This window comes from Bombina bombina, chromosome 10, assembly GCF_027579735.1.
Source record: "Bombina bombina isolate aBomBom1 chromosome 10, aBomBom1.pri, whole genome shotgun sequence".
NCBI lineage: Eukaryota > Metazoa > Chordata > Amphibia > Anura > Bombinatoridae > Bombina > Bombina bombina.
In genome coordinates, this window is record NC_069508.1 from 12,634,072 (window position 1) to 12,649,865 (window position 15,794).

The following is a 15,794-nucleotide window of genomic DNA, read 5'->3' on the forward strand; positions in this document are numbered from 1 at the left end:
TGAGCACCTAAACATGTCACTGTCATTAGTACACTGTGACTCTAGCAGGTACTGAGCCTATAAACATGTCACTGTCATTAGTGCACTGTGGCCCTAGCAGAGACTGAGCACATAAACATGTCACTGTCATTAGTACACTGTGGCACTAGCAGGGACTGAGCACATAAACATGTCACTGTCATTAGTACACTGTGACCCTAGCAGGGACTGAGCACATAAACATGTCACTGTCATTAGTACACTGTGACCCTAGCAGGGACTGAGCACATAAACATGTCACTGTCATTAGTACACTGTGACCCTAGCAGGGACTGAGCCCATAAACATGTCACTGTCATTAGTACACCGTGACCCTAGCAGGGACTGAGCACATAAACATGTCACTGTCATTAGTACACTGTGGCACTAGCAGGGACTGAGCACATAAACATGTCACTGTCATTAGTACTCTGTGGCACTAGCAGGTACTGAGCATATAAACATGTCACTGTCATTAGTACACTGTGACCCTAGCAGGGACTGAGCACATAAACATGTCACTGACATTAGTACACTGTGACCCTAGCAGAACTGAGCACATAAACATGTCACTGTCATTATTACACTGTGACCCTAGCAGGGACTGAGCACATAAACATGTCACTGTCATTAGTACACTGTGGCCCTAGCAGGGACTGAGCACATAGACATGTCACTGTCATTAGTACACTGTGACCCTAGCAGGTACTGAGCACATAAACATGTCACTGTCATTAGTACACTGTGGCACTAGCAGGGACTGAGCACATAAACATGTCACTGTCATTAGTACACTGTGACCCTAGCAGGGACTGAGCACATAGACATGTCACTGTCATTATTACACTGTGGCCCTAGCAGGGACTGAGCACATAGACATGTCACTGTCATTAGTACACTGTGACCCTAGCAGGGACTGAGCACATAAACATGTCACTGTCATTAGTACACTGTGACCCTAGCAGGGACTGAGCACCTAAACATGTCACTGTCATTAGTACACTGTGACTCTAGCAGGTACTGAGCCTATAAACATGTCACTGTCATTAGTGCACTGTGGCCCTAGCAGAGACTGAGCACATAAACATGTCACTGTCATTAGTACACTGTGGCACTAGCAGGGACTGAGCACATAAACATGTCACTGTCATTAGTACACTGTGACCCTAGCAGGGACTGAGCACATAAACATGTCACTGTCATTAGTACACTGTGACCCTAGCAGGGACTGAGCACATAAACATGTCACTGTCATTAGTACACTGTGACCCTAGCAGGGACTGAGCCCATAAACATGTCACTGTCATTAGTACACCGTGACCCTAGCAGGGACTGAGCACATAAACATGTCACTGTCATTAGTACACTGTGGCACTAGCAGGGACTGAGCACATAAACATGTCACTGTCATTAGTACTCTGTGGCACTAGCAGGTACTGAGCATATAAACATGTCACTGTCATTAGTACACTGTGACCCTAGCAGGGACTGAGCACATAAACATGTCACTGACATTAGTACACTGTGACCCTAGCAGAACTGAGCACATAAACATGTCACTGTCATTATTACACTGTGACCCTAGCAGGGACTGAGCACATAAACATGTCACTGTCATTAGTACACTGTGGCCCTAGCAGGGACTGAGCACATAGACATGTCACTGTCATTAGTACACTGTGACCCTAGCAGGTACTGAGCACATAAACATGTCACTGTCATTAGTACACTGTGGCACTAGCAGGGACTGAGCACATAAACATGTCACTGTCATTAGTACACTGTGACCCTAGCAGGGACTGAGCACATAAACATGTCACTGTCATTAGTACACTGTGACCCTAGCAGGGACTGAGCACATAAACATGTCACTGTCATTAGTACACTGTGACCCTAGCAGGGACTGAGCACATAAACATGTCACTGTCATTAGTACACTGTGACCCTAGCAGGGACTGAGCACATACACATGTCACTGTCATTAGTACACTGTGACTCTAGCAGGGACTGAGCACATAAACATGTCACTGTCATTAGTACACTGTGACCCTAGCAGGGACTGAGCCCATAAACATGTCACTGTCATTAGTACACCGTGACCCTAGCAGGGACTGAGCACATAAACATGTCACTGTTATTAATGCCCTGTAACGCTGTGACTTTATTACACTTATGTGTTTTCAGTGTATGAAGCTGCCGGTTTTGGTTTTGGGGACATGACATCATACGCAGTTTTCCAGATAGACACAGGTGAAAGTTATGGGATCACAATATCTACATTTGTGAGAACATGGCAAGAGTCTGGGCTGCTGCTAGCCTTAGGAACCATCACACTCTCACTAGAAGATGGGAAATTAACCCTGAGGGCTGTCAGTGACCTCACACTGAGAGGACAAGCTGTCATCAGCGATGGCCAGTCTCATCTGGTCACTTTAAATGTTTCACCACTGATACTGGAGCTTTTTGTATCATCACAATTACAGGGGCAATTGCCTGTTCATGTACAGAGACTCCAAGCCACAAATATGCTGTATGTGGGGGGTCTGGGGGACCCCAAACTCACGGCACAAAGAGGAGGTTACCTCAAGGGCTGTGTTCAAGATCTGAGGGTTGATGGATGGCACCTGGAGTTCTTTCCTCAATCTGAGTTAGTTCCTGGAAATCGAATTCTCAACAACGTGACAAAGGGATGCTCGATCGACAAGTTCTGCCAGGTGACAAATACATGCAACACCCTCTATATGTATCATAGGATGGCGGAGAAGCAGGGGAAAGACTGGAGGGGAGGAAAGGAGAGAGAGATGGAGGTTGTCTGGATGGGTCAGTGAGCCGGGAGGGCTGTAACGTGGGCTGGAATGAAAAAGTAAGAGAGGCTGGGGAGGCGCAGTGGCTGAGGCTAGGAGGATTAGCAGTAAGTGAGAGGGGAGGAAGTAGTGAGTACAGATGGAGGAGAACAGTGAGTGAGGGAGAGGGAACAGTGAGTGAGGGAGAGGGAACAGTGAGTGAAGGAGAGGGAACAGTGAGTGAGGGAGAGGGAACAGTGAGTGAGGGGAGAGGGAACAGTGAGTGAGGGAGAGGGAACAGTGAGTGAGGGAGAGGGAACAGTGAGTGAGGGGAGAGGAAACAGTGAGTGAGGGGAGAGTAAACAGTTAGTGAGGGGGAAGGAAACAGTGAATGAGGGAAAAGGGAACAGTGAGTGAGGGGAGAGGGAACAGTGAGTGAGGGAGAGGGAACAGTGAGTGAAGGAGAGGGAACAGTGAGTGAGGGAGAGGGAACAGTGAGTGAGGGAGAGGGAACAGTGAGTGAAGGAGAGGGAACAGTGAGTGAGGGAGAGGGAACAGTGAGTGAGGGGAGAGGGAACAGTGAGTGAGGGAGAGGGAACAGTGAGTGAGGGAGAGGGAACAGTGAGTGAGGGAGAGGGAACAGTGAGTGAAGGAGAGGGAACAGTGAGTGAGGGGAGAGGGAACAGTGAGTGAGGGGAGAGGGAACAGTGAGTGAGGGAGAGGGAACAGTGAGTGAGGGAGAGGGAACAGTGAGTGAGGGGAGAGGAAACAGTGAGTGAGGGGAGAGGAAACAGTTAGTGAGGGGGAAGGAAACAGTGAATGAGGGAAAAGGGAACAGTGAGTGAGGGGAGAGGGAACAGTGAGTGAGGGGGAGCAGTGAGTGAGGGGAGAGGGAACAGTGAGTGAGAGGGGAGGGAGCAGTGAGTGAGGGAGAGGGAACAGTGAGTGAGTGGGGAGGGAGCAGTGATGAGGGGAGAGGGAACAGTGAGTGAGGTTAGAGGAAACGTGAGGGTAGAGGAAACAGTGAGTGAGGGGAGAGGGAACAGTGAGTGAGGGGAAGTAAACAGTTAGTGAGGGGGAAGGAAATAGTAAATGAGGGGAGAGGGAGCAGTGAGTGAGGGGAGAGGGGACAGTGAGTGAAGGAAGAGGGAGCAGTGAGTGAGGGGAGAGGGAACAGTGAGTGAGGGGAGAGGGAACAGTGAGTGAGAGGGGAGGGAACAGTGAGTGAGAGGGGAGGGAACAGTGAGTGAAGGAAGAGGGAGCAGTGAGTGAGGGGAGAGGGAACAGTGAGTGAGGGGAGAGGGAACAGTGAGTGAGAGGGGAGGGAACAGTGAGTGAGGGGAGAGGGAGCAGTGAGTGAGGGGAGAGGGAACAGTGAGTGAGGAGGGAGGGAACAGTGAGTGAGGAGGGAGGCAGCAGTGAGTGAGGGGAAAGGAAACAATGAGTGGGGGGAAGGGAACAGTGAGTGAGGGGAGAGGGAACAGTGAGTGAGTGGGGAGGGAGCAGAGATGAGGGGAGAGGAAACAGTGAGTGAGGGGAGAGGGAACAGTGAGTGAGGGGAGAGGGAACAGTGAGTGAGGGGAGAGTAAACAGTTAGTGAGGGGGAAGGAAACAGTGAATGAGGGAAAAGGGAACAGTGAGTGAGGGGAGAGGGAACAGTGAGTGAGGGGGGAGCAGTGAGTGAGGGGAGAGGGAACAGTGAGTGAGAGGGGAGGGAACAGTGAGTGGGGGGGGGAAACAGTGAGTGAGGCTGGAAATAGAGCAGTATATGGGGCAAGAGAGAATCAGTGAGGCTGGCGATGAGTGAAAAACAAGGCTTGGAGGAGACTAGTGAGTGAGTTTTGAGGACAGCCAAGAGTGAGATCTCTTTATTTTTTTGTAGCCTGGCTTGTGTCTAAATGGAGGAGTTTGCCATTCTTCTGTTGATGATTTTGCCTGTACTTGCCCTACAAATACCACAGGCAAGGTGTGTGAAAATATCAACTGGTGCCTGCTCAGCCCCTGTCCTCCTGGATCCATTTGTCAACCTGTTGCCAGTGGGTATGAATGTAAGTGTCATCACATGAAAAACATAGAATTTGATTTTGTTGGTAGATAAAAACCACAAGGTATGCACAAAATGGACAGTTACTAAGTCGTGTAGTTTTGCTTGTGGTTTAGAGTAGACAATGTGAAAGCAGAAGAAACATTAATTAAACTAAAGGCGGTGATGTGCAAGGGGATATTTAGTGGTTGAAACAAAACTATAAGGGAAAAACAAGAGATCTATGTCTGGATTTTGAGCATTATGAGTAGGGTACTATCAGGAAGCAGGGGTGCACTGGGTAATATTCTATGAAGAAAATTAGGGTGTTTGTCAGTGTCATGAGGGAGCCATGGAGGATTCTAAGCAACGTTCCTCAGTCTATGCATCCTTGTGATGGACATTCAGACACGTGTCATATCTGCTCAGACACTGATGTTATTAACAATAAATAAAAGATCAGGTATTGGGTAACACTGATTTTCTAATAGGCAAAATACGTTTCAGGATGAGACACAAAGACCATTAAATGCAAAGAGGTGTTAGGAGAAGACTCTTGGGAATCAGGAATTTTGTAATTTGCAAAGCGATGAAATATACTAAAAGAGCAGATTGGTGTAGATGGGTCTTCTGGACACAAATAGAACTAGTTTTTGATCAATTTGAATTTGATTAGTTTTTCTCTTTCCTAGAGTCTATAGCTGCTATAGGGATCACTTATCTTGTATTGACCATGCTTTCATGAGTTCATCTCTTTGTCTGACTGTCATTGTCTTACAATCTTCTATTTTCCAGGTGTGACTAGCGCTGTTTTCAGGGGCTCAGTTGATCACATCACCTATAGGAGCAATGAGAAGATTGTGAGGGACCTCACCAACCTGACCTTGGGATTCCGTACTCATGCGACAGATTCAGTGCTGCTGCATGCGGAGAGAGATCCAGAATCCCTCACTGTGTCAATACATGAATCCCGGCTTCTCTTTCAGCTACAGAGTGGCAATAGTTTCTATTCAGTCAGCTTGTCAGGCCTAGAGCCTGTGAATGATGGTCAATGGCACAATGTAACCTTATCAATGACAGTGCCTGAATCCGAGTCCTCCCTGTGGCAGATGGAAGTGGACAGCCATGTGGATAAAATATTTAGTTCAGTTGCTACTGGAAATCTAAACTTCCTTAAGGAAGACGTTGAGATTTTTTTGGGTGCTCATAGTAATGGCACAAATACTTCCTTTACTGGTTGCCTGGACACAATATTGATTGGGGGGATTCATTTGCCTTATTTTACAGATGCAGATTTCCCAGTAGTAAAACCACAAGAAGAACAGTTTGTTAAAATGTCACCAAGTAGTGTTGACATTGGCTGCTTGCACGTGGACCCCTGCCCCTCAAACCCCTGCACTAATGGTGGCACTTGTCACGATGCTTTAACTCATCCTCTCTGCACGTGTCCTTCAGGATGGACAGGAATTTTCTGTGAGACAGACATTAATTACTGTCTCCCCAACCCATGTCTACATGGCAACTGTACCAATGGGGTAACTGGATACAAGTGTGAATGCCAGGCTGGTTACACAGGTGCCAACTGTAACATCAGCAACTGTAAGGACCAGCAGTGTGCCACTGGGGCCACCTGTATTGAAGACACCAATGGATACACCTGTCTGTGCCCAAATAACTTTACTGGACGGTTATGCAGGTGAGGGGCCCATAGGGACGGATTATATAGTCTTATGTGTGTTTGTATCTCATCACATCTTGTTGTCTGTAGTGATCTGTAAGTTATCATGTGGGATCAAACAACATCCATGCATCTCTATTAACACATCCACTCCTCCATTCTTATTGTCCTTCACAGTTTGTCCTCATCTTCTGAAGCATCAGCCCTCGGTTTGGTAAGAATGTATGTATCACCTGCATCTACTGTACTAACTGCTGAATGACTCCCTTAGCTGCTCACAGAACCATTTTGTCATATTGCTCTTCACAGAATGGTAGCCCCTGTTTTATCATTGAGTAATTCATATTGATAGTGACTGATGACCACATTCTTAGTGTGAGTTACATCTGCAGTATTCAGTTGCTTAATGTTATACAAGTCAACTAGTTTATTGCAAGAGAATCAAGTTGCAACCCATAAGATACACTTACATGTTGTAAACTTAAGTGACAACTAAAATTAGATGTGTCTTATATTAAAAGGTTCAAAATGAACAAAGAGGAAGGGAATTGGTTCATAGCCAGGCATGATAGCTGGAATGTGAAGTTGGATCTTAGGATTTTTTTCTAGCATCTGATAGAAAGGTAATTTAGTGCACATTGAGCAGTGGGATTTCTTTGAAGGGGGTGGTCTGATGTTGACCAGTAGTGGAGGTGTTACTTGATGCATTTGTATTTGTTATTCTCTGTGTAGGCAGAACTTTTTAGTGAGGAACTGGGAAGTGCAGTTAAATTTTTTAGGTCAGTATTTATCTGTAGCTTCACTTTTTTTTTTTTTTTCTTTTTGTACTGGAAACTTCTCCTTTATGTTTATTTTCTATTTGCAATAGTTGTTTTTGCTTAATAAAACCATCACCCATTGTTCTCAAGAACATGCCCATTGAAATGAGTCTAAATTAAGAGCAGATCTCCTTATCTCACTCTTTCTCTACACCAAGATAACATTTAGACATTTATTTTAGTTTTGGTTTCTATGAAGAAAACCAACTTTTATTGCTAATAAACCTCAAAGGTGCAATGTCCAGTACATTTGATACTCTGCAGCTGGTATAACAAGTCATTGAAAACACTTTAAGGAGAAAACATTACAATACAGCGTCCCTTTAACCAGCTCCTCAAGTTACGAATGGAACAAATAGAGATACCGGGGAAACAGGTAAACCAGTCTGTGAGATCACTGAGTGTTCTGAGTGAGAGCTCAGCAATGACATCTAGGAGAGCAGCTGGGGGATTTAAGCAAGAAGGGCAGTGAGGTGTATGGGCTTTGGGGAATGACTAACATTAAGGTTAATATCTTGGTCCTTTGTGAATAATGTCTAAAGAAAGCAATATTTATTAGATATGTGATTGTGATCTATGGTTTTAATGTGACCTGTGGCCCCTGAAGATGTGTTTATGAGTGCATTCACTGGAAGGGTGACTTGTGGCCCCTGAAGATGTGTTTATGAGTGCATTCACTGGAAGGGTGAGTTGTGGCCCCTGAAGATGTGTTTATGGGTGCATTACCTGGAAGGGTGAGTTGTGGCCCCTGAAGATGTGTTTATGAGTGCATTCACTGGAAGGGTGAGTTGTGGCCCCTGAAGATGTGTTTATGAGTGCATTTACTGGAAGGAGGTGTTGTGGCCCCTGAAGATGTGTTTATGAGTGCATTCACTGGAAGGGTGAGTTGTGGCCCCTGAAGATGTGTTTATGAGTGCATTTACTGGAAGGAGGTGTTGTGGCCCCTGAAGATGTGTTTATGAGTGCATTCACTGGAAGGGTGAGTTGTGGCCCCTGAAGATGTGTTTATGAGTGCATTTACTGGAAGGAGGTGCTGTGGCCCCTGAAGATGTGTTTATGAGTGCATTTACTGGAAGGAGGTGCTGTGGCCCCTGAAGATGTGTTTATGAGTGCATTCACTGGAAGGGTGAGTTGTGTTGTGTATAAATGTGTCATGTTATGAGTGAGATCATCTCCCACAAGCTGAGGAGCAGCAGACAGTCTAGAACAGTGTTTCTCAACTCTAGACCTCAAGTTCCCCTAACAGGCCAGAGTTTCATGACACCTTAACTACAGCACAAATGAAATAATCAGTTGCTCAGTAACCATGGTTACCTCACCCATCAGCTGATTATTTCACATGTGCTGTAGTTACCATGAAAATGTGGCCTCTCATAAGTACTTGAGGACTGAAGTTCAGAAACCCTGCTCTAGAGCTCCCCCGCACCTGATTTATGCTTCTACCAACCAATGTTTCTGTGTTTTTAGAATCAACCGGGTACAATCCACATTGTGCAAGAATGAGAAGGAAAACATCACCTGCTATAACTTCAGCAACTGTACTGAAGAGGGAGAGCAGCTAAAGTGCATCTGTCAGCCAGGATTTGTGGGAAAACGGTGCGCAACCTCATGCACTCTGCAGAGACCAGCACACAGTTATATTGTGCATTATATGATACTATATAGGGAGGGTATATGGTGTAATAGGAGGAGTTATAGGGAGGGTTATATGGTGCAATAGGAGGAGTTATATAGAGGGTTATATGGTGCAATAGGAGGAGTTATAGGGAGGGTTATATGGTGAAATAGGAGGTGTTATAGGGAGTGTTATATGGTGAAATAGGAGGAGTTATAGGGAGGGTTATATGGTGCAATAGGAGGAGTTATAGGGAGGGTTATATGGTGCAATAGGAGGAGTTATAGGGAGGGTTATATGGTGAAATAGGAGGTGTTATAGGGAGTGTTATATGGTGAAATAGGAGGAGTTATAGGGAGGGTTATATGGTGCAATAGGAGGAGTTATAGGGAGGGTTATATGGTGCAATAGGAGAAATAGGGAAGTTTATATGGTGTGATAGGAGGAGTTATAGGGAGGGTTATATGGTGCAATAGGAGGAGTTATAGGGAGGGTTATACGGTGCAATAGGAGGAGTTATAGGGAGAGTTATATGGTACAATAGGGGGAGTTATAGGGAGGGTTATATGGTGAAATAGGAGGTGTTATAGGGAGTGTTATATGGTGAAATAGGAGGTGTTATAGGGAGTGTTATATGGTGAAATAGGAGGTGTTATAGGGAGTGTTATATGGTGAAATAGGAGGAGTTATAGGGAGGGTTATATGGTGCAATAGGAGGAGTTATAGGGAGGGTTATATGGTGCAATAGGAGGAGTTATAGGGAGGGTTATATGGTGCAATAGGAGGAATTATAGGGAGGGTTATATGGTGCAATAGGAGGAGTTATATGGAGGGTTATATGGTGCAATAGGAGGAGTTATAGGGAGGGTTATATGGTGTAATAGGAGGAGTTATAGGGAGTGTTATATGGTGAAATAGGAGGTGTTATAGGGAGTGTTATATGGTGAAATAGGAGGAGTTATAGGGAGGGTTATATGGTGCAATAGGAGGAGTTATAGGGAGGGTTATATGGTGAAATAGGAGGAGTTATAGGGAGGGTTATATGGTACAATAGGAGGAGTTATAGGGAGGGTTATATGGTGCAATAAGATGAGTTATAGGGAGGGTTATATGGTGCAATAGGAGGAGTTATAGGGAGGGTTATATGGTACAATAGGAGGAGTTATAGGGAGGGTTATATGGTACAATAAGATGAGTTATAGGGAGGGTTATATGGTGCAATAGGAGGAGTTATAGGGAGGGTTATATGGTGCAATATGAAGAGTTATAGGGAGGTTTATATGGTGTAATAGGAGGAGTTATAGGGAGTGTTATATGGTACAATAGGAGGAGTTATAGGGAGGGTTATATGGTGAAATAGGAGGAGTTATAGGGAGGGTTATATGGTGCAATAGGAGGAGTTATAGGGAGGGTTATATGGTGCAATAGGAGGAGTTATAGGGAGGGTTATATGGTGCAATAGGAGGAGTTATAGGGAGGGTTATATGGTGCAATAGGAGGAGTTATAGGGAGGGTTATATGGTGCAATAGGAGGAGTTATAGGGAGGGTTATATGGTGCAATAGGAGGAGTTATAGGGAGGGTTATATGGTGCAATAGGATGAGTTATAGGGAGGGTTATATGGTGCAATAGGAGAAGTTTCAGGGACACTTATATGGTGCAATAGGAGTAGTAATAGGGAGGGTTATATGGTGCAATAAGAGGAGTTATAGGGAGAGTTATATGGTGCAATAGGAGTTATAGGGAGAGTTATATGGTGCAATAGGAGGAGTTATAGGGAGGGTTATATGGTACAATAGGAGTTATAGGGAGAGTTATATGGTGCAATAGGATGAGTTATAGAGAGGGTTATATGGTGCAATAGGAGGAGTTATAGGGAGGGTTATATGGTGCAATAGGAGGAGTTATAGGGAGGGTTATATAGTACAATAGGAGTTATAGGGAGAGTTATATGGTGCAATAGGATGTGTTATAGAGAGGGTTATATGGTGCAATAGGAGGAGTTATAGGGAGGGTTATATGGTGCAATAGGAGGAGTTATAGGGAGGGTTATATGGTGCAATAGGAGGAGTTATAGGGAGGGTTATATGGTGCAATAGGAGGAGTTATAGGGAGGGTTATATGGTACAATAGGAGTTATAGGGAGAGTTATATGGTGCAATAGGAGGAGTTATAGGGAGGGTTATATGGTGCAATAGGAGGAGTTATAGGGAGGGTTATATGGTACAATAGGAGTTATAGGGAGAGTTATATGGTGCAATAGGATGAGTTATAGAGAGGGTTATATGGTGCAATAGGAGGAGTTATAGGGAGGGTTATATGGTACAATAGGAGTTATAGGGAGAGTTATATGGTGCAATAGGAGGGGTTATAGAGAGGGTTATATGGTGCAATAGGAGGGGTTATAGAGAGGGTTATATGGTGTAATAGGAGGTGTTATAGGGAGGGTTATATGGTGCAATAGGAGGGGTTATAGAGAGGGTTATATGGTGTAATAGGAGGTGTTATAGGGAGGGTTATATGGTGCAATAGGAGGAGTTATAGGGAGGGTTATATGGTGCAATAGGAGGAGTTATAGGGAGGGTTATATGGTGCAATAGGAGGAGTTATAGGGAGGGTTATATGGTGCAATAGGAGGAGTTATAGGTAGGGTTATATGGTGCAATAGGAGGAGTTATAGGGAGGGTTTTATGGTGCAATAGGAGGAGTTATAGGGAGTGTTATATGGTGCAATAGAAGGAGTTATAGGGTGGGTTATATGGTGCAATAGGAGGAGTTATAGGGAGTGTTATATGGTGCAATAGAAGGAGTTATAGGGTGGGTTATATGGTGCAATAGGAGGAGTTATAGGAGGGTTATATGGTGCAATAGGAGGAGTTATAGGGAGGGTTATATGGTGCAATAGGAGGAGTTATAGGGTGGGTTATATGGTGCAATAGGAGGAGTTATATGGTGCAATAGGAGGAGTTATAGGGAGGGTTATATGGTGCAATAGAAGGAGTTATAGGGAGGGTTATATGGTGCCATAGAAGGAGCTATAGGGAGGGTTATATGGTGCAATAGGAGGAGTTATAGGGAGGGTTATATGGTGCAATAGGAGGAGTTATAGGGAGTGTTATATGATACAATAGGAGAAGTTATAGGGAGGGTTATATGGTGCAATAGGGAGAATTATAGGGAGGGTTATATGGTGCAATAGGAGGAGTTATAGGGAGGGTTATATGGTGCAATAAGAGGAGTTATAGGGAGGGTTATATGGTGCTATAGGAGGAGTTATAGGGAGGGTTATATGGTGCAATAGGAGGAGTTTTAGGGAGGGTTATATGGTGCAATATGAGGTGCTATAGGGGGGGTTATAAAGAGGGTTATATGGTGCAATAGGAGGAGTTATAGGGAGGGTTATATGGTGCAATAGGAGTAATTATAGGGAGAGTTATATGGTGCAATAGGAGGAGTTATAAGGAGAGTTGCATGGTGCAATAAGAGGAGTTATAGGGAGGGTTATATGGTGCAATAGGAGGAGTTATAAGGAGGGTTGCATGGTGCAATAAGAGGAGTTATAGGGAGGGTTGCATGGTGCAATAAGAGGAGTTATAGGGAGGGTTATATGGTGCAATAGGTGGAGTTATAAGGAGGGTTGCATGGTGCAATAAGAGGAGTTATAGGGAGGGTTATATGGTGCAATAGAAGGAGTTTTAGGGAGGGTTATATGGGGCAATAGGAGGAGTTATAGGGAGGGTTATATAGTGCAATAGGAGGAATTATAGTGAGGGTTATATGGTGCAATAGGAGGAGTTATAGGGAGGGTTATATAGTGCAATAGGAGGAGTTATAGGGAGGGTTATATGGTGCAATAGGAGGAGTTATAGGGAGGGTTATATGGTGCAATAGAAGGAATTATAGGGAGGGTTATATGGTGCAATAGGAGGAGTTATAGGGAGGGTTATATGGTACAATAGGAGGAGTTATAGGGAGAGTTATATGGTGCAATAGGAGGAGTTATAGGGAGGGTTATATGGTGCAATAGTAGTTATAGGGAGGGTTATATGGTGCAATAGGAGGAGTTATAGGGAGGGTTATATGGTGCAATATGAGAAGTTATAGGGAGGGTTATATGGTGCAATAGTAGTTATAGGGAGGGTTATATGGTGCAATAGGAGGAGTTACAGGGAGGGTTATATGGTGCAATAGGAGGAGTTATAGGGAGGGTTATATGGTACAATAGGAGGAGTTATAGGGAGAGTTATATGGTGCAATAGGAGGAGTTATAGGGAGGGTTATATGGTGCAATAGTAGTTATAGGGAGGGTTATATGGTGCAATAGGAGGAGTTATAGGGAGGGTTATATGGTGCAATAGGAGGAGTTATAGGGAGGGGTTATATGGTGCAATAGGAGGAGTTATAGGGAGGGTTATATGGTGCAATAGGAGGAGTTACAGGGAGGGTTATATGGTGCAATAGGAGGAGTTATAGGGAGGGTTATATGGTACAATTGGAGGAGTTATAGGGAGAGTTATATGGTGCAATAGGAGGAGTTATAGGGAGGGTTATATGGTGCAATAGGAGGGGTTATAGGGAGGGTTATATGGTGCAATAGGAGTAGTTATAGGGAGGGTTATATGGTGCAATAGGAGGAGTTATAGGGAAGGTTATATGGTGCAATATGAGAAGTTATAGGGAGGGTTATATGGTGCAATTGGATGAGTTATAGGGAGGGTTATATGGTGCAATAGGAGGAGTTATAGGGAGGGTTATATGGTGCAATATGAGAAGTTATAGGGAGGGTTATATGGTGCAATAGGATGAGTTATAGGGAGGGTTATATGGTGCAATAGGAGGAGTTATAGGGAGGGTTATATGGTGCAATAGGAGGAGTAATAGGGAGGAGTTATATGGTGCAATAGGAGGAGTTATAGGGAGGGTTATATGGTGCAATAGGAGGAGTTACAGGGAGGGTTATATGGTGCAATAGGAGGAGTTATAGGGAGGGTTATATGGTGCAATATGAGGAGTTATAGGTAGGGTTATATGGTGCAATATGAGGAGTTATAGGGAGGGTTATATGGTGCAATAGGAGGAGTTATAAGGAGGGGTTATATGGTGCAATAGGAGGAGTTATTGGGAGGGTTATATGATGCAATAGGAGGAGTTATAGGGAGGGTTATATGATGCAATAAGAGGAGTTATAGGGAGGGTTATATGGTGCAATAGGAGATATAGGGAGGGTTATATGGTGCAATAGGAGTTATAGGGAGGGTTATATGGTACAATAGGAGGAGTTATAGTGAGAGTTATATGGTACAATAGGAGGAGTTATAGGGAGAGTTATATGGTGCAATAGGAGGAGTTATAGGGAGGGTTATATGGTGCAATAGTAGTTATAGGGAGGGTTATATGATGCAATAAGAGGAGTTATAGGGAGGGTTATATGGTGCAATAAGAGGAGTTATAGGGAGGGTTATATGGTGCAATAGGAGATATAGGGAGGGTTATATGGTGCAATAGGAGTTATAGGGAGGGTTATATGGTACAATAGGAGGAGTTATAGGGAGGGTTATATGGTACAATAGGAGGAGTTATAGGGAGGGTTATATGGTGCAATAGTAGTTATAGGGAGGGTTATATGGTGCAATAGGAGGAGTTATAGGGAGGGTTATATGGTGCAATAGGAGGAGTTATAGGGAGGGGTTATATGGTGCAATAGGAGGAGTTATAGGGAGGGTTATATGGTGCAATAGGAGGAGTTACAGGGAGGGTTATATGGTGCAATAGGAGGAGTTATAGGGAGGGTTATATGGTACAATAGGAGGAGTTATAGGGAGAGTTATATGGTGCAATAGGAGGAGTTATAGGGAGGGTTATATGGTGCAATAGTAGTTATAGGGAGGGTTATATGGTGCAATAGGAGGAGTTATAGGGAGGGTTATATGGTGCAATATGAGAAGTTATAGGGAGGGTTATATGGTGTAATAGGATGAGTTATAGGGAGGGTTATATGGTGCAATAGGAGGAGTTATAGGGAGGGTTATACGGTGCAATATGAGAAGTTATAGGGAGGGTTATATGGTGCAATAGGATGAGTTATAGGGAGGGTTATATGGTGCAATAGGAGGAGTTATAGGGAGGGTTATATGGTGCAATAGGAGGAGTTATAGGGAGGGGTTATATGGTGCAATAGGAGGAGTTATAGGGAGGGTTATATGGTGCAATAGGAGGAGTTACAGGGAGGGTTATATGGTGCAATAGGAGGAGTTATAGGGAGGGTTATATGGTGCAATATGAGGAGTTATAGGTAGGGTTATATGGTGCAATATGAGGAGTTATAGGGAGGGTTATATGGTGCAATAGGAGGAGGGTTATATGGTGCAATAGGAGGAGTTATTGGGAGGGTTATATGATGCAATAGGAGGAGTTATAGGGAGGGTTATATGGTGCAATAAGAGGAGTTATAGTGAGGGTTATATGGTGCAATAGGAGATATAGGGAGGGTTATATGGTGCAATAGGAGTTATAGGGAGGGTTATATGGTACAATAGGAGGAGTTATAGGGAGGGTTATATGGTACAATAGGAGGAGTTATAGGGAGGGTTATATGGTACAATAGGAGATATAGGGAGGGTTATATGGTGCAATAGGAGTTATAGGGCGGGTTATATGGAGCAATAGGAGGAGTTATAGGGAGGGTTATATGGTGCAATAGGAGGAGTTATAGGGAGGGTTATATTGTGATTTAAGAGAAGTTATAGGGAGGGTTATATGGTGCAATAGGAGTTATAGGGAGGGTTATATAGTGCAATAGGAGGAGTTATAGGGAGAGCTATATGGTGCAATAGGAGTAATAGGGGGGGTTATATGGTGC

General features: G+C 44.2%; 1 protein-coding gene across 1 annotated transcript in view; it reads left to right on the top strand.

The window, feature by feature from the left end:
* The window catches only part of CRB1 (crumbs cell polarity complex component 1), a 114,323-nt gene that overhangs the window by 79,106 nt on the left and 19,423 nt on the right, over positions 1–15,794 (top strand). Inside the window, exons 4-8 of the mRNA XM_053693752.1 lie at positions 2,203–2,732; positions 4,684–4,849; positions 5,620–6,520; positions 6,680–6,724; positions 8,788–8,916. Coding sequence (XP_053549727.1) covers positions 2,203–2,732; positions 4,684–4,849; positions 5,620–6,520; positions 6,680–6,724; positions 8,788–8,916 — 1,771 coding nt within the window. The remainder of the gene's footprint in view (positions 1–2,202; positions 2,733–4,683; positions 4,850–5,619; positions 6,521–6,679; positions 6,725–8,787; positions 8,917–15,794) is intronic.